The sequence below is a fragment of the Epinephelus moara genome, chromosome 13 (assembly GCF_006386435.1).
Source record: "Epinephelus moara isolate mb chromosome 13, YSFRI_EMoa_1.0, whole genome shotgun sequence".
Taxonomy (NCBI): domain Eukaryota; kingdom Metazoa; phylum Chordata; class Actinopteri; order Perciformes; family Serranidae; genus Epinephelus; species Epinephelus moara.
In genome coordinates, this window is record NC_065518.1 from 15,061,538 (window position 1) to 15,084,787 (window position 23,250).

Consider the following 23,250-nt stretch of genomic DNA (forward strand, 5'->3'; position numbering starts at 1 on the left):
ATTTACACAATACTGTACATTCACATGTGTATGTTTCCATGCACACACATTACATGTGCATTAATAGGAATAGTTCCCAGGAAAACAATATTTTTAACATGCATGAAGTTCATTACAGAATCATATTATATAGGTCACCTTTTCTTGTAGTCTCATTTGGAAAACATGAAAAGATGTTAGCATGCTAACAAAAAAACTATCTCTAACTGAATGTCCCTGAACCACAAACACAGACAGACCATTCACACCGAGACAAACGACACAGTCAAACTTACCTTTGATATTTGTGTCCTCATTTTTAAGATTGATATTATTTCTGAATCTCATGGAATATATTTTATTCTAAGTAATTTAGTGAAGAGTTGGAAACATTTTGACTTCCCTCTTGTTGTCCTTAGTTCTCGTATGGAGTCCATCAGCAACCAGCCGACTCCCCACGACAGCGGAGCCACCACCCCGGACAATCACTCAACCGTCGACACGCTGAGTGAGCAGGATGAGGGCACCATGACGCCGCCATCCAAACAGACGACTCCCGCCACCAGCCCTCACAACTCCTTCAGGTAGGACTGGAACATATTTCTGATGTCTGGTGATCGGTGACAGTTTTGGAGTTAAGGTAGAGGGAGAGGCAATTTCAGAGCCTGACTGTGAGGTTGTTTCTTCAGGCTTCCTGGTTCTGGTACACACCGGGCCGCAGAGCCTCGGCTGGTGAGGCTGAAGAGGATCCAGGTCGAGCTGGGAGTTCAGGTCTGTGGAGGAAACCTTTACGGTGTCTTTGTGGAGAGTCTGGATGATGACAGCCCTGCTAAGAGTCCCGATGGCCTGCTGCCTGGAGACTTGATACTGGAGGTACCTGCCAAGAAATCACTTTAATTAACTAAGAACGTCATGGGCACATTAAAAATCACTTGTGCAGTTGGTGCTCACACATTATTAGATACAATATGGGAATGATGACCGCTGCATGCCTTTTACACTGGTCTGCAAGTTTTCACGTGGCTACCTTCGTCACAGCTCTCATAATTTGAGTTTGGGTGGTGCTAGAATGAAAAGTCCAGAGGGGCATTACTATGATCTCATAGCTTTTCTTGGCAAGTCAAGCCTTACTGTGCTCTGATTGGCTAGCGCATTGTTCATCCAATTAAAGTGAACACATTCATGAAGCAGGGGCATGAAATCCCCCTCCAAAATGCTGAAGTCCACAGCTTCACATTCAGGGGTGTGTGGACACTGGAGCATGCTGGAGGCTTTACAGGGGCTGGAGAGGAGAGCCAGGGCCTGGAGAGCACGTTGGAGGCTCCACATCCAGGGTTGTGTGTACACTGGGACATGAGCATGGACCCTGCTGGTCTCCTGCCCTCCCTCTGGTTCTCTGGTTGTGGGGCTGTGTTATAGAGTCAGCCAGCTGACAGTCAAGCCAGGACCTGTGATGCATGTTGAAGGCTCCACATCTAGTGGGGGTTCACACTGGAGGGCAGCCGACAGCAGGCACTCGGCCTTGGGCACAGACCCCGCCAACCTCCTGCTCTCCCTCTGGTTCTCCAACATGCTCTGCGGGCCCTGGCTTTCCTCTCAACGGCTGTGACTGCCTCTCCAGCCCTGGCTTGACTCTGAACCACCTGGCTCTATCCTGCAGCTGATGGGCAGCCTCCTGCAAGCCCCAGTAACCCAGGCTAGAACCAGAGGGAGAACGGGAGATTGGCGGGGTCAGTGCCCATGGCCAAGAGCCCTCTGTCTGCTTTCCTCCAGTATCCAGACACTCCTGAATATGGAGCTGTAGGCTTTGTCAGTTTTTGGGGTGGATTGTGCCCCTGATTGACAAACAAACACTGTGACTGGACAGCACGTTACACTTTAGCCAAACACACCTCTGTAGGGCGGGACTTGTCCCTCTGGACGATCCATTCTGGCTCCAACCATTTCGAAGCTTCACTGAAGGAGCATTTATACTCCCTAGTTGATGATTTGTTTGTTTGTCTGTGCTTCCTCTTCCTTTTCTTTCTCAAACACACCGGTAACAAAGGAAGCTGACATAATTTGGTAATGATGGGAAAGAAACTAAAGTACAAGAAAAAGTAACACATTCTGTTTGAAAGTGTAAAAAAAGAGAAACTCAGCTCATCCTAGTTCCCTCCACTTTCTTGCTGGCTTTATGTTGAACTACTTGTAGTTTTGTGTGAGAGCAACTGATGGAATGACGCACTAGGACTGTATGTAGCTTACAAGATTGACTCTGACTGAATGTATAATTATGGAGTCTTCATTCAAGGTTGAAGATCGGCTCCATTTTAGCAGGTTTGGTTGCATAAAAGCATGTAAAGTACAACTCTCAGTTTTTTGTGCATTGTTTGGCTGCTTTTACTGAAAACAATGAGTCATTCTGTGTTGGCAGCTAAGCTCAGTGTCCTTTTGTCAACTCTCTGTAACTGACGTTTTCAAACAGTACAATGGCGTCAGCATGAAGAACAAAACTAAAGAAGAAGCTTACCTGGAAATGTTGAAACCGGCTGAAACAATCACATTCAAGGTCCAGAACTGCGTGGACAACCTCTCTGCGATCAAAGAGGCCCCCGGAGACGGATTTTTCATAAGGTACCCTTGCAATTTATTAAGAGAAAATCAAACCAATCAAAAAATCTGTGACATTATTAGTCAAGTCACCGTAACCTTAGCAACAGGATGTCTGGCAGTGTTGAAGAGAACAAAACAGCCATGAAATTAATTTTCATACCATGGGTTTGTTGTTATGTGTTTTTGGGCGAGACTGAATTAAATCTGAATCTATGAAAGGATTGAATCTCAAGCACAGAATCTTTCTTACAGGCTCCTTAATGTTCATAATCTTCTCTCTCAATCTGTTATGTCCTTGTTCAAAGGTGAGAGCAATGCATTCATCATAACTGCCTCATTGTTCATCTCTTGTCAGAGCACTTTACGAGAGGGTGGCAGAGGTAGAGCAGGAACTGAGCTTTAAGAAAGATGACATCCTGTATGTCGAAGATACACTACCAAATGGCAACTTTGGCTACTGGATGGCCTGGCAACTCGACGAGAAGGCACAGAAGCTGGAAAAAGGGCAGATTCCAAGTAAATACATGTGAGTCCAGCCTATAGTTAACTTCTACAGACTGTCGAGTGTTGTTAAAGAACAGCAGTGTGATTACAGTTGAGTTTATTGTGCTGATGTGCCTTATTAAGGATGGATCAGGAGTTCTACAGGAGACACAGTATGGCCGATATGAAAGATGATAACGGCACCAGCAAGACTCTGTCGGCCGCCGCACGGAGATCCTTCTTCCGCCGGAGGCTGAGGCACAAACGCAGCGGGTCCAAGGACGGGAAGGATCTGATGGCTCTGGACGCCATAAGCACAGATTCTTTACCCATCACAGAAGGTGAGATATCATCTACTGAGGAAGCCTAATCAGAAATGCACAAGGCAAGCAACATGATGAGTGAACAAGATGGTGGATTCTAGAGCCAGATTTGGTTTAATTCACATCAGATTTAAGTGGAAATAGACAATTTTTTTGTTTTAAATTGTCATTTTGAAGTAACTGATGATTGCACAACATAATGACTCTGGAAATTACACCATCTGTGTTTAGATTGGATCCCTATAAGCCTCACTTTCGCTATGCAGTTCTGTCTGCCAACGGGTATGATCATTCGATAAGAAAGTGCATCAACCATTTCCCTAACCAAAACAGACAGAGCATAGCACTTTTATTTTCCATGGTAGTTATCATTAGCTATCCCAAAGAGTATCAGTGTAAGTTCTTTGCAGTAACTATTCCCAGTAGCAGAAATAGTGGACGGTGGAACAACAGAAGTAACTGTAGAAAATGTGGTAGTTGTCAGGCTCTGAGGAAAAGAGAAAGCAATCTGGTTGTCTTTGCACCAGTGGCACTTTTGTTTGCACTTTAACCAGTTGAAACCTGAGCCAACTGGCTTGATTTCTTTCAAAAACAAGGGAAGAAGGTAACAAAAGAAGAAATGACCCAAACAAATTGCAAGAAATAAGTAAAAAGAGAAAATTCTAAACTAGAAAATTAGTTAGAAAAAATCAAGTTAAAAACATACAAACAAGGAAAAGTGCTTAAAAATCATAATTCTGTAACATAATTTTAAATATTTAATAATAATAATTATTATTTTAGGTATAGTTTTTCCCGAGCTTTTTTCCTTTTTTCCCTGGTTTTAATTTTTTTAAAATAATTTTCTAAATCTATTATTTCTTATACAATTCCTGGGACGTTTCTGACCAAGTTGCTCATTGCTGTTTTTCCCATGTTTCTGAAAGAAATCGCACCAGTTTGCTCAGAGCTCGAAGGTTTAAAGACTTTCAAAAGGCGTCTGAAAACACCTCAAGAAAAGTGATGTTGCTCCAGGTTTGAAAGAGTTAATGCGAAAAGAAGAAAAAATAATTTAAGGGGATAATTTGTCGATTTTCAACCAGCTCTGTGTCACTGCGGCATGTGTGCAAATGAACAGTGTTTGGCTTCCCCCCGTGCCGGCAGCACTGGGAACTCGCCACCAGTACGGTAGCTTTTGGTTGGCGGGCTGGCATGGACTTCTGGGAGCTGGTGACACAGGGGGCTCCTTAACACTGTTAATCTGCACACACACCCCTGCTTAACAAATGACAGTATCCCTTTAAAGAGAAAGACATGTAAAGAATGAGAGAGTGTAGAATGGGTTCAGTTCATTGTCTAAAACTCTTAAGTGACTAAACTTCAGTGTCTCATTGAGCTGAAACATTGCTGTTGTGCAAGGTTAACTAAAATTTGACATTTTGAAGATTTTTATTCACTGCAGAGAAATGTATCTAATGTAACAAAACTTGTCAGACAAAATATAATGGAGGGGAATAAAAATATAAAACTCAAAGAATTCAAATACTGGAAGGTACCAGTAATTCTCAAGTACATTACTGCAGCAAATATATTTACTGTTCTCCACCTCAGTGTCTCAAGTTTCAGGCTTGTGACCAGTTAGACATATCTGGAAGGGGAATGCAAATGTACTGCATGCTTAACATAAAATTATTGGTAGCCACATTTGTCAGGCAGCTCCCAGGTATGAAAGTGTGGTTACGTAGCACGCTGGCTCAACAGAACCTTTCCCAGGACACTTAAATTCATAACTGAGGTTATTAAAGTGCAGCTGTGTCTCTATGCAGCCTTGTGTTATTTTGTAATAAATTGTATTTCCTGCTCAGACGGAGTCAGCCTGATGTACCAGCGGGTCCAGAGGGTGGAGTGCTCTTTCCCCAGACCAGTACTGGTCCTGGGTCCACTAGTGGAGGCCAGTAAGGACATGTTGGTGAAGGAGGCTCCTGCCCAGTTCTGCCGCTGTCTGCCTGGTGGGTTTGAAAACACAGAATCAGTCTGATATTATTTGTCATGCATATCTCATTATTATCATACTGTAGAGAGGGGGTTTCACTACTCAGTTAAAAAATGAATTTTACTGTCTCTGATGTTTGATTTATTTTACTTCCAGAGATTATGAAGGCATCTCAGCAAGCAATAGAACGGGGAGTAAAAGATTGTGTGTTCATTGACTACAAGCGGAGGAGCGGCCATTTTGATGTGACAACTGTAGCGTCTATTAAAGAGATCACAGAGAAGGTAAATTTATCTCACTGTGGATTTAACTGCATATGACGGTTATTATTGTGACATCAGTGTACCGGAATATTAAAATTACCAAGTTTATACACTGCTGTCTTTGTAAGATTAGGCTGTAAACTGGAGCCAAGTATGTCTAGATCTGAGGGTGTTTAACAGTACATGTGTGCATTAGTTTTTAGATGTAATATTTATGTACAGTTGCAATTGATGCAACATGGCTAAGCTGCCAATTTGATCAAAATACAACTTTTAAAGGACTTCTTAAGGGTTTTTAATTATGATTTGTCCACATTTGGATTCAAGCAACTACTTTTCACTTGACCTGAGTTCAGTAATCCAAAAGGCGGTTTTATATCAACATTATATTCTGTTGTTAAAGTGGAAATAGACAAGATTTTTGCTTCAACTTATTATTATGAATAAATGTTGATTGCACAATGTAATGGCCAACTTATAAACATGAACGTGAGCATTGTTAACGAAGCTAACACACTGTGTTTTACGGCAGTTGGCATGCCAGTGTTGTGTTGAAGACTGTTTACCCATCTATGTGTTTCCTTCTACCTAAACCTGAACCAAACTTTATCCCTGTTTGGCAGGATGTACAATACCGATCAGTAGCGACAGGTGTTGCAACACATTTTGATAGGACAGAAACAGTATTTGATGAGGGAACATACTTGGCACAACACCTGTTAGGGTTTCTACTGAAGCAGGTTGTTATAAATATTTGAAGGAGTTTTATGAACATATCAGTACAGATTCCAAGTGATATAATCTCACATTTTTATGCAAATGGTGCCCGCAGGGTCTGATAAACCAAGTGTGACTGAGTGAAAAGTTATCTGTTTCCATTTTAATTATGTATCCAAAACCATTGCAAAGTATGGAGAACAAATACAAATCACTCTGCTTATTTTTTGCAACATTCTGCTTTGAACCACCCCCCTCCCCATTTCTCATGCAGTGTTTTGCTCTCATTTTCTCTCATAGGACTGTCACTGTTTACTTGACATTGCCCCTCACGCCATCGAGCGCCTTCACAGCGTTCACATCTACCCAATCGTCATATTCATTCGCTACAAAAATGCCAAGCAGATAAAGTGAGTAATCCCATGACTTGAAAGATGTTTGCCTCTGTTTCTGTTTTTTTTATTTTTGGTTTGTTTGTTTTGCTTTCTTGTCTGAAGACATGCCAAATGTATGTCAGGTGTGCTTTGTGTTTTGGTGCCCCTGCTGTTTACCCAATATCAGTTTCAAGTTTAGATCCTTCAACGACGTGCTGAGAACATCATTTATCCAAGAGTTGTGATTCTCAAGGCTGTTTATGAGAATATAAGAAAATATGCTTTTTATAGAAATGTAGGCTCAATATGATAACATAGAGGCATCAACATACACTCTAGTGTCTGTAGCATTTAATTTACCTGTTACTTTTTTTTTTCAGTAAAAGGTCTTCAATGTAACTTTTTACAAGTATTAATTGTTTTATTTATTGCCAGTGGGTAAACAGGTTGTAACATAACTTCTAAACCACTGGGATTTTCCCAGACTTTCTTTATCATGTTCTCATGTCCAGGTTCTGGCCCAAGGCTACAAAGTGCGAGCACCAGAGTGCGAGCCACGTGATGCCCACTGCAATTCACTTAACGGCCATAAGAGAGAAGTGTCGCTAATAACAAGGATTTTCTGAAAGTTTCATACAGAACCTTTAACTTACTGGACATTATTATCAAAAATGGAACCATTACTCACAAATGCGGATGATTATTTGGTATAAATACCATCTTTTCCCAGTCAGGACAATGTTTGGGTCAAGAAATCTGGATGTTAGAATGACTCAGCTAAACACTTCTCCAAAAACAGCTCTTATCTGTGTCAGTTCTCCTTCCAGGAAATATAATTTTTGATTACTCTCATTTAATTTTCTTTCCACCGAGACAGACCCTCAGGAAATTGACATCTGCAGAGGTCTCGTTGCGTTCATAATCACATTCATCCTGCAGACACAACAAAAACTAATTGATCAGCCTGATTTGATCACAGTGTCATTAGTTCAGAAACCACAGCCTGCTCTCTCCCACCACCTGCCGGGGTTTTGATAGGATGATTATTATATTTCAAAGATCCCTCTGCTTTTTCATTCGTAATCGCATGGGAAGATTAAATCCGCTGAACCTTCAGCATGGTACTTTTTGTGTGTGTGTGTGTGCGTGCGTGTGTATAAAGACTCACTCAGGTCTGGCAGAAACAGGCTTTCTCGGCCACACACGCCCACAAATCTATGAAGTGGTGCAGCAGGCTGAACATGGTGGAGATTGATTCCTGCTAAGCCTTCGCTGTCATCAGCTGAGTGCCAGCTGTCCAGGGAGGGCTCGCAGGGCCTGTGGCTCCGCTTTGTGGCGTGGGTGGCTAAAACACTCGCTTCCCCCGCCCCACTGCAGCCTCCACATCCACATAAACACACCTCCCACTGCCTGCCTGCCTGATGCAGCGATTGACAGAAGCTCAGGCTTTTTCATGCCTCTTTTTTTTATCCTCTGGGAGGCATCAGCAGACCAATATGTTGACTGCGTACTGGGTGCCAGGGAGACATGGGAGTGGGATTCTAAGTTATGTCAGAGGCTCCCAATGGATGAAGACTGGGCAACAAGCAGTCACATGACCTCCTCTTAAGACACAGCAGACATGGAGGGAAGCAGTGGGCTTGAAGGGTTTGCAGTTGACTTAACAGCTCTGTCATCATTTGTTTATTAGACTTTGTAGGTAGCAGCCATACCATATATTAAAATATCCCTTTTAATATGATATCCATGGCTATTTTAGTCTATTATGGGCAATGTTACGACTTAATGAGTTGGAGTCTTTAAATGGATTTAAAGGATTTTTGCCGAAATATGATTAAGTACTTTGAATTTTCAGGCGTTAATTCTATTAACTCAATGAAATTTCCATAAAATCTACTTTTATTTATTTGCATACTTACAGCTGGGGTAGGAAGATGTCTGGAAAAGGCCAAAAAATTTGCATCATTGCAGAGCTGCCTGCAGCTCATTCACTCAACCCCTCTCACCCTCTCAAAAAATGAGACAAGAATTACCAAGTTGACATTAGCCACCCCACGGTCCCTTCGCCCCGCTACCCGCCGTGGCAGGCTGCCTACCTGGGAGGAGAGCTGGCAGCAGCCCGGGTAACAGACCTTTGACTAGTGGCTGTAGCAGCTCACATTTAACTAGCACAAACCCTCACCAGCATCACAGCGGACTGGTGGTCAGCAGCAGTGCTGTCTAACCTGTTAGCTGTTCCCTGGGGGAGTCGGGGCTATCTGGTCCCACGGAGCTGTTGCTGTGGTCACTGAAAGGAGGCCTGTCTACCTCAGCTGTAAAGTCATGATACACACTCTATCAGTATTGTGATGCATATACAGACAATCGAAGACTTTACCTGCATCACCCACCCCTGGTACTTCAGCATGCAGTCATATCCTTCAGATACAGTTTGCAGTTGTTATAGTATAAATTTCATCATCCAGTCAGGTCAGAATAAATTCAGTGACACGTTTTAAAATGGACAGATAGCGTCTTCAAAAGAAAGGTAATTTGGCTTGTGTTGTGATTGGAATTTTAGGGAGACTTGTTGAAATCCAGCTTACAAACACACAACCACTATTCCCCCAAATGGAAAGTGAGAGATGATAGCAGTGAGCACAGCAAACACCTTTGTTATATAACAAGAACCTATTTTCAAAAGTAATTTAGTGGTTTGGGCAAACTGTGACTCCTTCCACACCTCGGTATTGCGCCATGTTATGATTCTGTGTGTGAATTGAGATTTTCAAGGATGCTGACCGGCACTGATGTTGTCTCCTCAGAGAGCAGAAGGACCCTCTGTACCTGCGGGATAAACTCTCACAGAAACATTCCAAGGAGCAGTTTGAGGCGGCACAGAAAGTAGAGCAGGAGTACAGCCGCTTCTTCACAGGTTGGTGGAAATTACTTATTTCCTCTCTGATGTGCCAAAGATAGCACGGATACAGGAATTACAGTAATAACGATAATTATTTTTACCTCTGAGACATCGACGGTGCCCCGAATGTGCTGAATGAGGGTCTCAATGTGTGTATGATGAATAATTTGAGTACAATTTCAGGGCAATTTCACAAGAATTTCCCCAGTCAGGAACTTTTTTTTGATTATTTCTTATTATTCCTGCACATGAATGTGCTACTGGTTACATATTGAGGGTTTCTTCTACCATAAAGCAACTATAGTAAACAACTGAGTGAAACCCAGACACAGCAAGTCACGATATTGTGAAGTAGATAATATTTTAATATGATCTACTTTAACCAAGGTGAGTCTCTAGCAGCAGCACTGCAGGTTACCTGAGGTTTGTGGAGCACAGTATCTCTGTGGTCTTTCGCAGATCAGAGATAAAGTTTCGGTATCTGGAGCAGCAGCCAGTGTGACACAGTCGACTGTCCAGCTGATTAATGACTCTATAACAGGCGGCGATTTATAGGGAAGGGCTTTGGAAATGAACACATTCCTCCACTGATCCCCTCTAACAGGGAGAGGTGGCCGGCCAACTGCACATGAGCCACGACGATGAGAACTGTAATTATCAGCAGTAATAAATCTGAGTGTCTGGTGGCATGAACGTCCAACAGTCCAGGACTGAAATAATTTGGCTGCACAGTGCTGTCTGTCCATGAGAGCATTAGTGTTGTTTACAGCTCTGAAATTATTAGACAGTCGACCAGGGATTTGATGCTTTCTCTGTCTTAGGTTATTGAAAATGTAATAATTTTGATCTTTTTAATGGTTAGTCAAACAATACAAGCATACAGAGATGTTGCATTTAGTTCTGGGAACTTGTAATGTGCATTTTTCTAGAGCTGACACAACTTAATAAAATGAAAATGTATCTGCATCTTCTCTTATAATCAGCTAATTGTGTTTCAAGCAAGAAAAATATACATGTCCGGGTTTCAGCTTCTCCGCTTTTAGGATTTGCTGCTTTTCTGTGTCCTACGTGATAGTAAAGTTCTAAATAGTTTGACATTTCAAAGTCTTTAAGTTGAGATGAAATGAAAAATCCCCTTGTAACTCTTTTTAGGTCACATCCACAGTCATATTGTGCACCTATCTGAAAATATATCCCAAAAAATACCAAAAATTTAAAAAAAAATCTTTGTATTTTTATATCAAAATCCAATCATGTTTTCTTTCTGTAAAACAAAATGTAAAATGTGCTTAAATAAGCAAGTACCGACCAATTTCAACCAATAATATCAAGACACTTACCATCAATCAACTGACTGAGAAATATCAGTTAGCCAGTTAGCAGCAGCATGCTACATTGGTGTATCTTCCGGTGTTAGCTACCTCAAACCTTTTCAGTTTCCAACAAATACCGTAAATACTGCCCCGCTAGCTAGAATTTTATTCAATTTGAGTAAAAGTCTGTGACAGCTCTAGCACCTAATGTTGCATGGAGCATTCAATGTGCTTGTTCTCTCGGTCTGATGGGTACTTTATTTCGTCAGTGTACACCGTCACATCTCCATGTTTGTTATGACACGCATACTTTTCAACGATCAAATCAGATTCGTCCCAACATTATATCCCACTTTCCTATTCTGTTTCCCTTGGAAATTTGTCACAGTACTGAAGCTAGATACCCTCAAAATGCCGTTTCATCTGGACTTAAAGGTTCAAAGGGGACCCCCGAGGATTTTACAGATCAAAATCCGTTTACAGAGCTTGTGGAGTACTGCTGCCTATGTGGGGGAAAAAAGTTTTATAAGGCTTTTCGTAGCTACTGTGAGAGCTGCTCAAAATCTGAGAAATTGCCTCAAGTGATGTCACTTGAGTCAGCTTCAGTTGAGGCTGAAGAAAGCAAGAAAGAAAAAGCTTGACAATGAAAAAGGCTCTGGAGTTGTGGAGTCAGAAAGAGGCAAGCTTACGAAATTTCTGCAGCTTCTACACTTTGCTTGAGGATAAGTTAGGCGTTACTAGCATAACACAACGTGATGTCTGACAGAACTGTTGAGGATTGAGTTGGATTATGGGTCTGACAGAACTGTTGAGGATTGAGTTGGATTATGGGTAATTTAGTCATCGGGTTTTGACGAGGAAGAAGAATGCATGAAATACAAAATGTTTATCTCTGTTTCTGCTTCACTCTTTTTGTTTTAACTGTCCACAAATTGGTGTACTCTTTAATCGTGAAAAGCTTCCCAACATTTTTCACAATTTTCTAACATTTTAAAGACACACAATAATTGGATTAATAAAAAAATGACTAATTGTTAAAGGGACAAATCAAGGAGCAACGTTTTAACTAAATCTGACACAAATGGTTACCACCTCTCATGTCAATATTCCTCCCCACCCCCACTGTGTTGCAGGCGTTGTCCAAGGAGGCAGCGTCTCCTACATTTGCACTCAGATCATGACCATCGTGGAGCAGGAACAGAGTAAAGTTGTTTGGATTCCAGATGGAGCACCGTAGAAATCTCACCTCTCACCTGTCACCACATGTCACTCCGAAACATTAGAGGGGATGTGATTGATATTATGGGATACACAGTGAATCGGTACATCTAACAGACATCATGGTTAAACTACAAAGCTTTTTCACATGTAGCATTATCAGCACTGATGATGATCATGTAATATTCCCACTACAATAGTGATGTACTGTACTACAGATAGATTTGTTTACACTAGTATTTAATACTTGAATGTTTTATTTTCCCTTACATCTAGTAGCACTCCTTTAATCCCACTCTGTCCCATGAATATGTCGGACCACAGGAAGTCTTCGTCGATGCAAACTGAAGACTTAACTCTCCAAGTGAAGATAGAGTGGACCACTGTGTTCCCGTCTCTATATTTATACGTATTTTCCTGCCATTTAATTTATCTAATCAAATCAAAGATGTTGGTTATGAACTTTTGTTATACAAATGTAGTTGTCTAGTTAATAGGAAGGATGATATTTTCCAGTTAATGTTCTTATTTATAGAGAAATTGGGGCAAGTTTGCTTCCTACCTTCACATTACGTTTCAGTCTTCAGTCCTGTTTTGCTCTCTGATGGCACTGCGTTTTTTTCATTCATCATTTCAGTCCTCAAAAATAATATTGTGCCAAGCTAAGAATATGTGCTAATCGCTATCCATTTGTTGGATTTATTAACACTACATCTTCCATTATAAATCACACAGCAGGTTATTTTCTGTACACCACAGTTTGTCCCAGTTTGAGTGTTCTACTGGTTTTGCCAATGCTGTTCCTCTTTCTTAAGTGGATTTTTTAAGAAGGGATATTTTATTTGTGGTTGGCTGTCAACTAAACACATTTACACCTCCTTGGATTTTTCGGTACATCACGTTGTCGACATTTCATGTTCAAGTTGGATGAAACACTTTAGGTCTTCTTCTAATGAAGGTTAATATTTCTATAAAATATTAAAAACAGAGTACAGTTATTGGAATACAAGTTGTCTGTGTTTTCCGTTGAAATGTACAAAAGGGTCCAAAAGTCTGAGGCCACTTGCCAAGATGCTACTATTGTGCTTGTGTTTCAAATGTTATGTTATTTTGTTTATTAGAAATGATAAGATCAGTTCAGCAATTAGTTAAGTTGAATCACTGTAAAATGTACATGAATTTCAGACTATCTTAAGCCCCTTTACCATCCGGGTCAAATGACTCTGCAGTAGTCATTGGTATTTATCCGCTCTGGCTACGATCAGCATTGATGGAAACACAACACCTGGGTAACATGCTAATTTTACCCCCTTTACCAGCAAAATGCAATGACGTGTCACCACAAAATACCGCCTGTCTGCGCTCAAACATGGATCCAAATTAGTGTGCACCGAGTTTGAAAAAGAGACTGAATAAGTGAGATATTTAAAAGAAGTAGCCAACATTAAGTTTTCACTGGTCACCATGCTGCTTTCTAATGTTTATTAACCTGTTTTCAGGCCTGTTCATGCCGTCCAATGTGACACACCACACACAGAAAGGCATACTTGTCTGCTGCAGGGCCGTGTACACAGCTCTGGACTACAGGTAATAGGAAAGGAGTCTATAGCCTATTTTTAGCAGGTTTTCATGTGTTTTAAAAAAAACCCCACTAACATGCTTATTTTGGTGGGAAGGGGGAATCAGTATATTAGGTATGAGAGCATTAAGGCAAAAGGGGGACATGTCCCCCTTTTGCCTTAATGACAGCATGCACTCAAGCTTCATGTGATGTCACAGAATCCTTGGCTTTTTCAGTCTTGAAGTGCCCTGATAACTGTTTAATGGGCTTGAGGTCAGATGAATGTGGAGGAGAGTCCATGACAGTCAGGACTCCTTGATCTTTTTTGGTCTTCATAGTAACCAGATAACCACTGACATGCATTCACATACTGATGGCACAGCCACTGGGAGCAATTTGGGGTTCAGTGTTTTGCCCAAGGATAATTTGACATGCAAACTGAAGGAGCCGCACACTGGACAACCCGCTCTGCCTCCTGAGCCACAGCCAGTCAACTAGTTCCAGGGTTCCTGTGGATCCTTAAAAATTCTTAAAAGGCAATGAATCCATTATTATAAAAATAAGGCCTTTATTGGTATTAGAATGTCTAAAATTAGTCTTTCAAAAGTCTTCAAAAATGCTCAGACATGGGAAGTAGGATTTAATGAATCCTCTTTTTTTTTCACATCAGGATAACGGAATCAAAAACACTCATATTTTCTTTCTGGCCGGCAATGCGTAAAAGATGTATTTTATGCAAAAGGTTTCTCAAATTCGGCACAATGGGAATCAAGGCAGTGAACTTCACATACACAGTTAGAAACATAAACACAAACAGCAAACACAAACACCACCTGAATGTCGTCTGATGCATGCTACAGTGGAAGGATACAACTAAAGGATTTCTGAACTTTTTGCACAAAGGAGTTAAGTTGGTCAATAACACAATTTTGGTTAAATTGGATTGCAGACCTAGAAATATTTCTCCTTCATTTTACATGTCATAACATCCTGTTTTTTCAAATGTTTTTGAATCCTTATATTGATTATTTCCAGGTTTATGTGAAAATATTGGAGATTTTCAATGTGGTCTCAGACGTGTGGACCCTTTAGTTTGTGTTACTCGCCTGATCATTTAAATCCTCAGCTTTTTGTTGGATTTTTATTTGCAAGATGGTTCACAAAGCAGGCTGACGTTTGTCAAGAGAAGTTGAACCTCAACAGTCAATGCACCTTCTGTCCACTAGGGGGAGTAAACCACCACTGGAAGGTAAGAAATGGTAAGATGTCCTTTTATCACTTTTCATACCACACTGTCATGGCTGCCTATTCTGTAAAAATACTCTTCTGTATGGACTTGTTTAACAACTTAACAGTTTATATAGTTTCACATTGTTTATCTTCCAAAGTGATGAACAGATGTGATGATCCTTTTTTGTTTTGGTAAGGCTTAAATATGTTGGAGATGCTGCTCTCATGGAGTATTTAGTTCATACTTTGGGGAGGATTTGCTTTTATAAACCTTTAATACAAACAGACATGCAATGAAACCATGAAAGTCTATTCTCTGCTATGACATCTTCAGAATTAAATGTTTGTGTACATGTATATTTGCTAAGATACAACAATATCCCAAAGAGACACAAACAACCACATAGATGCAAAGAAACACTAAATTACCAGAAAAAGACAGAAAAATACCTAAATGAGACACAAAATGACTTAAAAAAAGACAAAACCATTACAAAGAGATGCAAAGGAACTGCAAAGACACAACTATACCCTGAAGAGACACAACCACAAGAGACGCAAGGGAAGTACAAAGACATAAAACGACCCAAAAGAAACCACAAATATACCTCAGAGGGACACAAACAACCATATAGAGATGCAAAGGAACTACAAAGTGACACAAAATTACAAAAAAACCCACATATACCTCAAAGAGACACAAAAAAGACCACAAAGTAATGCAAAAGAGCTATAAAGAGACAACGCCCCCCAAAAAACAAATCTACCTCGAAGACACAAAAAATGACTACAAAGAGATGCAAAATGAACAAAAAAGAGATGCAAAGGAACTACAAAGGGACACACGATGATAAAAAAGACGCAAATATACCCCAGAGACACAAAAAGACTACAAAGAGATGCAAAGGAACTACAAAGGGACACAAGATGATAAAAAAGATGCAAATATACCCCAGAGACACAAAAAGACTACAAAGAGATGCAAAGGAGCTACAAAGAGAAAAAAAAAACATCCATGAAAGACAAAAGTGTACCTCAAAGAGACACAAAACTATTGCAAATCAAACAAAACAGGCAAAACTACCACAAAGTCTGTATGTCTTCCTATGTCGGAGAGGACATTTTGCATATCTGTGTCCAGTGGCCCATTGTCTCATAATCCGTCCATGTTTAAATCCTATAATTTACAATAAGCCCATATTTAAACCTGTAATATATTTTAAAACAGACACTTTAACACAGTATGAGGAGGAAACAAGAGGGTAAAGTAGTCCTAAATGTCACGTTTTTACTGTAGTGGAATGATACATCATACAGACTTACATACATACATACTTCATACAGACAGGTGACTCTACACCTGTCTGTGCAGATATGTTTGACTGTGATATGGATTACTGCTTCCTGTTTGTTACTGTTTAAGGGTCAGTCTGACTCTGTCCCAGGACAAGGACATCCACAGCTCTGTTTGATGACAAACACTGCACATGCTGATGTTTTGATTGGGACATGTAGGGTGTGGAAGACCAGGGGAGGATCAGGATGAAACCTCAAACGCAATTATTATTGGTAAAGGAGGAATCAGGCCATTTCCGGTCCCTAAATGTAACATGAACAAACCTGTGAATACATGTGAGGAATCAGACCCTTTACAGACTGTAATAAAGATCTTTATTTTCTTCTGACTTCACCTCTGAAAGTTGATGTTTTCTTCACAACATCACAAAACTGAGAGTGTCTCCATAGAAGAAGTAGTTTCAGAGTAAGATGGCTGTTAACCACAAAGTTACAGTCATGAAAAATTGATGAAGCGGTCACTATAAATAACCAGACATCCAGATAAGCATCGACGTCTGCTATTGATGGCTCCTCCCCCGCTACCTGTAAATCTGCGATGCCATCTCCCGACAAATGGATGTGACAGGCGGCCGTCGGAGCCCCGGAGAGCGAGGATGACTAAATCCGCTCCTCGACACCAGAAACCATCATTTTTCAAACCCTATTTCCTGAGAGGATATCGATAAAGTGCGAGCTTTTAACGCGAGGAGCGCATTCAACAGTGCGCGCTGCGGAGCTCAAGTAGCGGAGCTGCTGAAAGCTGCGCTGCTAAACAAGGTGGAGGAGTGAGTCAGTGCATCGAGTGGAGAGGACAACACGTCTCTTTAATATATTAATAACACTTATAGGGTTTTATCAGTGAGGACTGTGGGGGACATTTGAGTTTTTGGGGAGTTTAAAAGAAGAGAATGTGATTTTTACGCACAGATCAAACGGATGACGCGCAATTCCAGCCATGAACGCGCATCGTGAGGCGCACGACTGATATCTAGATTTCAAAGGAAGTTTTTATCACTGTGCGTGTGTCTGCTGTCGACTCAACTTTTACGTCCTCGCTTTGGTGAAGCCAGATGAGAAGGCAGAGGAGCGGAAGGCGGTTGACTTAACATGGCTGAGCCGCTGGGGCATCAGGGGGCGCTGGCCGGAGCTCCCCAAAGCGCCTGAATCCCAGTTGAGTTGATTTTGTTTTTTCTCTGTGGAGGTGGGGAGCTGGCAGGTGACCACAGGCCGATAATGTCGAAGAGGGAGAAATTCAACCCGGACCCGTCCATCCACATATCCAAGATGAATGTCATCATCCCGTTCTCACCAGATGTGCCCTGTGACAGCAACGGCCAGCGGATGTGGTGGGCTTTCCTCGCCTCCTCCATGGTCACTTTCTTTGGGGGTCTCTTCATAATCCTCCTGTGGAGAACTCTCAAATACCTGTGGACTGTGTGCTGCCACTGTAACGCCAAAAAGAAGGTACGCCCGGTCATCTCATAAAGCACCACCACACCCCATGGGATGACTTATTTATTATCACAGGGGGTTTTGTATTAGAGCCAGCGCGTGACAACAATGTGTCCGGCCAGTTTGATTTATGAAATGGGCTCGTAATTAAATCTGTGTTAAGGCCCCATCGACAGGAAGCATAGAGCATGACTTTGAATAATTAACTCTGCCACTCTTGGCTTAATGTGTGACAGATAGATGGCATTAAAGGATTTCACCCTGGTGGTGAACTGTGGTGTGTTGGAGCAGGTTTTTAGTCAGTTGTGCGGCTGACACTTGTTGGTGGACCACCCTCTGATTTGCATTAGGTTCATAAAGGTACACTGATTATGCTTGTCTTCCTTGTGTAACTATGTGTTGATATTTTTATATTCACATTAACTGTTATTTGGTTGAATTTAGAGGCAAAATGTACCATAGCAGGTTCAAATCTATATAATCAGTAATTGATCACACTACTTTAATCTCACTAGTGCTCTATCCTTTATTTTCCCATAAGATACCCTTTTAAAAAATCAGATTTTGTTTTTTTATGGTGTTAAGAATGGAGTATTTAAAGAGTTGGTTCACGCAAAATGACAAAAAGAAATCCACATATTTCCCCACCTAATATCTTAATAATTTTCTTTGCCCAGGTTTTGAGACATTTCCCTCTGAGCTTTCTGCCTCCACCCCAGTACAATGGAGGTGCACTGAATTTCATTAGTGCTGCTGACGGCTGGATAATCCACAGCGAACATTTCACACTACTTTCTATCGAATAATTAGTCCTTGTAAAACTGTTCACAGCTCGTTCTGTGACACTTTCTGGGAAGAAATGTTGCTGTTGAGTCTTCTGAATCTAAATTTTCATTGCTGTGACAGTCATAAATCAAACTTCATTTGCTGCTTCTTTTATTGGGGGCGGACACACAATTGATTTAGTTATTTGGGTGCACCTGCCCTTTTAAAGATCCTGTGTGTAGGATTTAGTGGCATCTAGCAGTGAGGCTGCAGATATCAATCAATTGAAACTTCTCCTGTGTAGAACTACAGTGACCAACACAAAGACGTGAATGAATTAATATCTAGAGCCAGTGTTTGGTTTGTCCATTTAGGGGTTCTGTAGACACAACATGGCAGACTCTGTAGACAAGGACACGCTTCGTATGTAGATCATGGATGTATTAAGAGACCTGGATACGGCATTAGAGGCATTCTCATGAAAGTTGCTCAGTGGTGCCTAAAGCCAGATCTTCTGCAATATTGGGCCCATAGTGCAAACACACTGGAGACTTATGGCAGCCAAGCACAGCTGAGTGCGGCCGAGGGGCTAATTTCAGCCAGTGGAAATTAGCTGCTGGCTGAATGGCCAGTTAGCAATCTGCTAACTTGAATGGAGACAGGTGGCTAAAATACATTTTGCTGCCGCCCTGTCAACAGTTGTACGTAGCTTAGCTTCTGTGCAGGTAGATTTGGTTTATCAAAGATGCTATTGAAGCAACACAGTTCATAAAATAAGTACGGCATAATCGTCAGATCGGTTGGACCATCGTGTTTATTTATCTTTAAACGTTATATTTACGGCTGTTTGCCTATTTCACATATCTCCGCAATCTAAAACAATTAGTAGTTGTTTACCAAGCAAACTATAAATTTTAGTTTTTGAAATTTTATAGTTTCCTTGGTGGTCTACTAAGGTATATAAATACTTTTTCATTTTTGTTTGACTCAACATCACAGTGTTTTGGCTTCCTGAGACCCTGCATCCTCATATAAGGACATCACTTTTTGGGTTTACTGCACATTACACTTAATTCTACTTAACTTAGACCTATTGTTGTCCTCGTCTGTGGACACTTTTTTGTGCCATCTAGTGGTAGTAAGACCACAACACACTAATCCATGTCAAAACAAGATGGCAGCCATCTCTGCCAAGTCACTGCAGATCCCGATACAAAAGATTAAATGGTTAAAACTTGTTTATTAATGGCTAGTAATGTTTATAGTTTTATATGACAAAAATTTGACCAATTTTAGCAACGGTGATTAGCTAAGACGCTGATCATTAGGAAGTACATGTTTGAAGACACTGGGACTTTATTGTTGTCTCATTTGAAGACACTGGGACTTAATTATCATTTACAATGTTTAGTTTTTATACTTATCGGGTCCTACTGATCCCAAATAGTAAGAGAATTAAAAATGCAGACAAAAGTTCGGGTCTCAGGAAGATATGTGACCCTTAATACTAACGACTGGATCTTTAAAAGGTTGAAAAAGTAAGATTCTTTCTGTGAAGACTGATGTTAAATCTCACCCTCAGCATCATGATTAATGCTTTCGTCAATACAGTCTGAGCTCATTATCTGAATCCCTGCAGCAGACCGTGCAGCACCATTTGTTTGACACGTTTCCAAAAGTCAGGAATAGTTTGTTTTTTTTCCCCCCGTTCAGGACACACAGAGCTCTTCAGCTGTCATACATAGTTGGATGTCCAACAGACATTCTCCTACAGTGGTGTGTATCTGTAGTGTCTATGTGCAGGCTAACACTCATGCCACAGTGTAATCCCCAGAAATCATTTTCATAACATTTAAGGCAGCCTGCCACTAGATTTTCTGTTTCACAATTGTTACGACACCATCTGCCGAGGCCGGCCACAGTCCTGCGTCAGACAAAAACCCTGCAGTTTCCCTGTTGTATAGTGTTCATAAGGCTCTAACTGTATCTTAAAGTTGGTATCCTTCCTCTAAAGGACAAAGATAGAGCTGATAGAGGTGGCAGAGCTGGAGCAGTTTATCTTTTTATCTAATGTATGTGCATTCATCTCCCAGACGGGCAGGGTGGACGAGGAGAAATGGCAAAGGCTGCACGCAGGGTGGTGCTGACCTTTTTGGAGGCAGACGTCTGTATCATTTCCATGCTTTGGTTGAAGCTGGTTACAATTAGGGCTGCAACTAAGGACTGCTTTCATCATCAGTGATTAATCTGCTGATATATTTTTGGTTATTTGGATAATGGCCGAGTTTTTTAAACGTCTGAAATACTAAAATTTGCTTATCGCAAGTACCCAGAGCCTGAGGTGACGTCCTTGGATTGGTTTTCTTATCCCAGAGATATACAGTGATAAAGCAAAGTAAAGCAGCAAATCTTCACCTTTTGAAAAGCTTATTTTTTGCATGAGAAATGACTTTAAGGGAAGAATTTCAGCCGTAGTTACAATATTGAAAAGAATCCATCAGCCTGCGTCCAAGTTTTATTTATACATGCACAGAAATGGAACAGAAATACATCTGTGAAAATGAGATCAGGATGAGGTTGTTGCTTTCAGAGTCCACAGTTGAGCACTGTGTGTGTGAATACAAGAGAGCAGTCAGATTTTTGTGTTTTTGCTCAGATTGTGCCAAGTGAAGCCGCTGAGCTCCACCAACCTGTTGTGCTACTCTGTGGGAGTCAGCCAGAGACGGGTCATCCTTTCACATCCAATCTTCCCCTCTCTGCCTTTTGCTCAGCCGCCGTTCATTTCGTAACTCCTGCCCTGTCTTCTTCTCACCCTCTTTTTTTCTCATCCAAGAACCAACCTTCCTCCAAAGTGTCAGAAATGCAGTGTCAGGCGCATACGGTATGTGCCATATGAATCAGTGTTTTTGTTGCTAAGCAACTAGCAAGCAAAAGGATTTCATTATAAGAGTAAATCTCTCTCTGTTATGCAGTTGTCTAGGCTGTGAGATGTGGCAGGTTGTGTTGGAGGAACACCTCCCCACCCCTTCCCAGTCTGTGCATGTCATTAGCAGCCCAAACATGGGAGCTTTCAGAGCACATTCTTAGCGCTCATAGATGGGAGTTGATAATCAGTTTCCTCCTTTTCTGATTTTCAGTTTGTTTTCCCCCTCGGCGGGGCGTTCGCTGCCCCCGTTCTGTTCTGTTCTGACAGCTCTCATGTCTCTGAGACTGAGTCTCTGTCTCTGTGGCTCTGCCTCCCCAGTCTGATGGCAATCGATGAATCTGAGCGTTTGTGAGGTTTTGATGAATGACGGCTATTATCTGTCTGGGAGGAAGAAAGAAACTGTGTTCACTGTAAATGGCACTGTACTCATGACGGGGGGATGACAAGCTGTGGCAGCTTCTCAGTCATTTCTCAGACTCACAGTGGCCAAGTTTTATTGGAGGAATGTGTTTCCTTGTTTGTTTAATGTGTGTTCAGGAGGGCTGCTGGAGGTTTGAGACACCATGTGTCCAACGGGAGACAAAAGTAGATGAGTTGTGTGTACAAGGTATTGAAAGGGGCCTCTCACCACCCAATATTTTTAGCCACTCTAGCTGCGTGGTTCTAGGGACGGCAATGTTGGCCAGACGACCACTTTAAACCTAAACGAACGACTTTCGGATGAGTTGCTTTAAAATTGGGTATGAACATTCATGTTGTAATAACTTTGGTGATCCACTGACTTTTCCTCTAGCACCATTTTGAGGTCGGCATTCTTGGTTTTGAGTGAAATGTCCCAACGACTATTGGAGGGACTGCAGTGAAATTTGCTACAGATATTAGAGGTCCCCAGACTAGACCCGCCGTCATGGGCCAAGGTGGCGCCCATGAAAAGGTCTATGGTTGACCTTTAAATTGGATCAAGTACAATTTACTTACTGACTTAAATCACTGACAATACAAGTTATATTTAATCACATGATGAATAAATGTAATTTCATAATTAAAACACATTTTAACTTGGCATCTGATACCCCCACCCCCTGCAGGTATGGTGAAATGGTGTGGTCCATCTGACTGTGGGGGCAAAGTGCCGCTAATGTAAACACTTTTCTCTAATCATTCATTGGAGGTTTTTTTTTTTTTGGCTCAGGACACAGATGTGACTACCTCTGCTTTTCAGAGTGAGGTCTTGTACGGTCTACAACAGTACAGATTTCCTTATGGCTTGCCTGCCCCTGACTTTTCATAAAGGACCATCATCGGGTCAACATATTAGTTTGTCCAGTACTTTAGTTTATGACTATATATTAGGGATGTCCCGATCCAGCTTTTTCACTTCCGATCCGATACCGATATTACAGCCTTGAGTTTTGGCCGATACCGTTACCAATCCGATCCAAGCGCGTATTATACATTTTCACTTATTTTGTTGTCAGTCATGTTAGAAAAGGTTTGATCAAGCGATATTACTCTAACAAGAACAACTACTTAATCAGGTTAGTTAGAATGATCCACAACAGTTGGTATGAGAAACTGACTTGTTTATTGTTAACAGTGTTAAATAAACAAACTTTAAACTTGAACATTAAAAAAAAAATATAGCTGGTTTGCTTTGGCTGCTTTGGCCCCTTAATAAATAGAAAATAAATCAACACAAGAAATCTTTAAAATGTCTAACATTGAAATAAAAATCGCAGCAAGACTCCACACACTTGTGCTTTGGCGCCCTAATAAATAAAAAATAGATTAACACCACAAGGCATTATTGACATTAACAAACAAATGCAGCCTTTCCTTTTC

At 41.2% G+C, this 23,250-nt stretch overlaps 2 protein-coding genes across 11 annotated transcripts in view; both read left to right on the top strand.

The window, feature by feature from the left end:
* LOC126399579 (disks large homolog 5-like) overlaps positions 1-12,998 on the top strand; it is a 48,581-nt gene extending 35,583 nt beyond the window's left edge. For both annotated transcript variants that reach the window (XM_050059643.1, XM_050059644.1), the window contains exons 24-33: positions 399-563; positions 669-852; positions 2,447-2,595; positions 2,930-3,100; positions 3,202-3,398; positions 5,225-5,368; positions 5,509-5,636; positions 6,633-6,742; positions 9,511-9,620; positions 12,052-12,998. In XM_050059643.1, coding sequence (XP_049915600.1) covers positions 399-563; positions 669-852; positions 2,447-2,595; positions 2,930-3,100; positions 3,202-3,398; positions 5,225-5,368; positions 5,509-5,636; positions 6,633-6,742; positions 9,511-9,620; positions 12,052-12,155 — 1,462 coding nt within the window. In that variant the 3' untranslated portion in view covers positions 12,156-12,998. The remainder of the gene's footprint in view (positions 1-398; positions 564-668; positions 853-2,446; positions 2,596-2,929; positions 3,101-3,201; positions 3,399-5,224; positions 5,369-5,508; positions 5,637-6,632; positions 6,743-9,510; positions 9,621-12,051) is intronic.
* A 1,969-nt stretch (positions 12,999-14,967) lies between these two features.
* The window catches only part of LOC126399873 (calcium-activated potassium channel subunit alpha-1), a 150,164-nt gene continuing 141,881 nt past the window's right edge, over positions 14,968-23,250 (top strand). For 2 of the 9 annotated variants that reach the window (XM_050060185.1, XM_050060194.1), the window contains exon 1: positions 14,972-17,729. In XM_050060185.1, coding sequence (XP_049916142.1) covers positions 17,499-17,729 — 231 coding nt within the window. In that variant the 5' untranslated portion in view covers positions 14,972-17,498. Of the gene's footprint in view, positions 17,730-23,250 lie in introns of all 9 variants that reach the window. The other 7 variants (XM_050060187.1, XM_050060188.1, XM_050060192.1 and 4 more) reach the window with 6 other exon arrangements.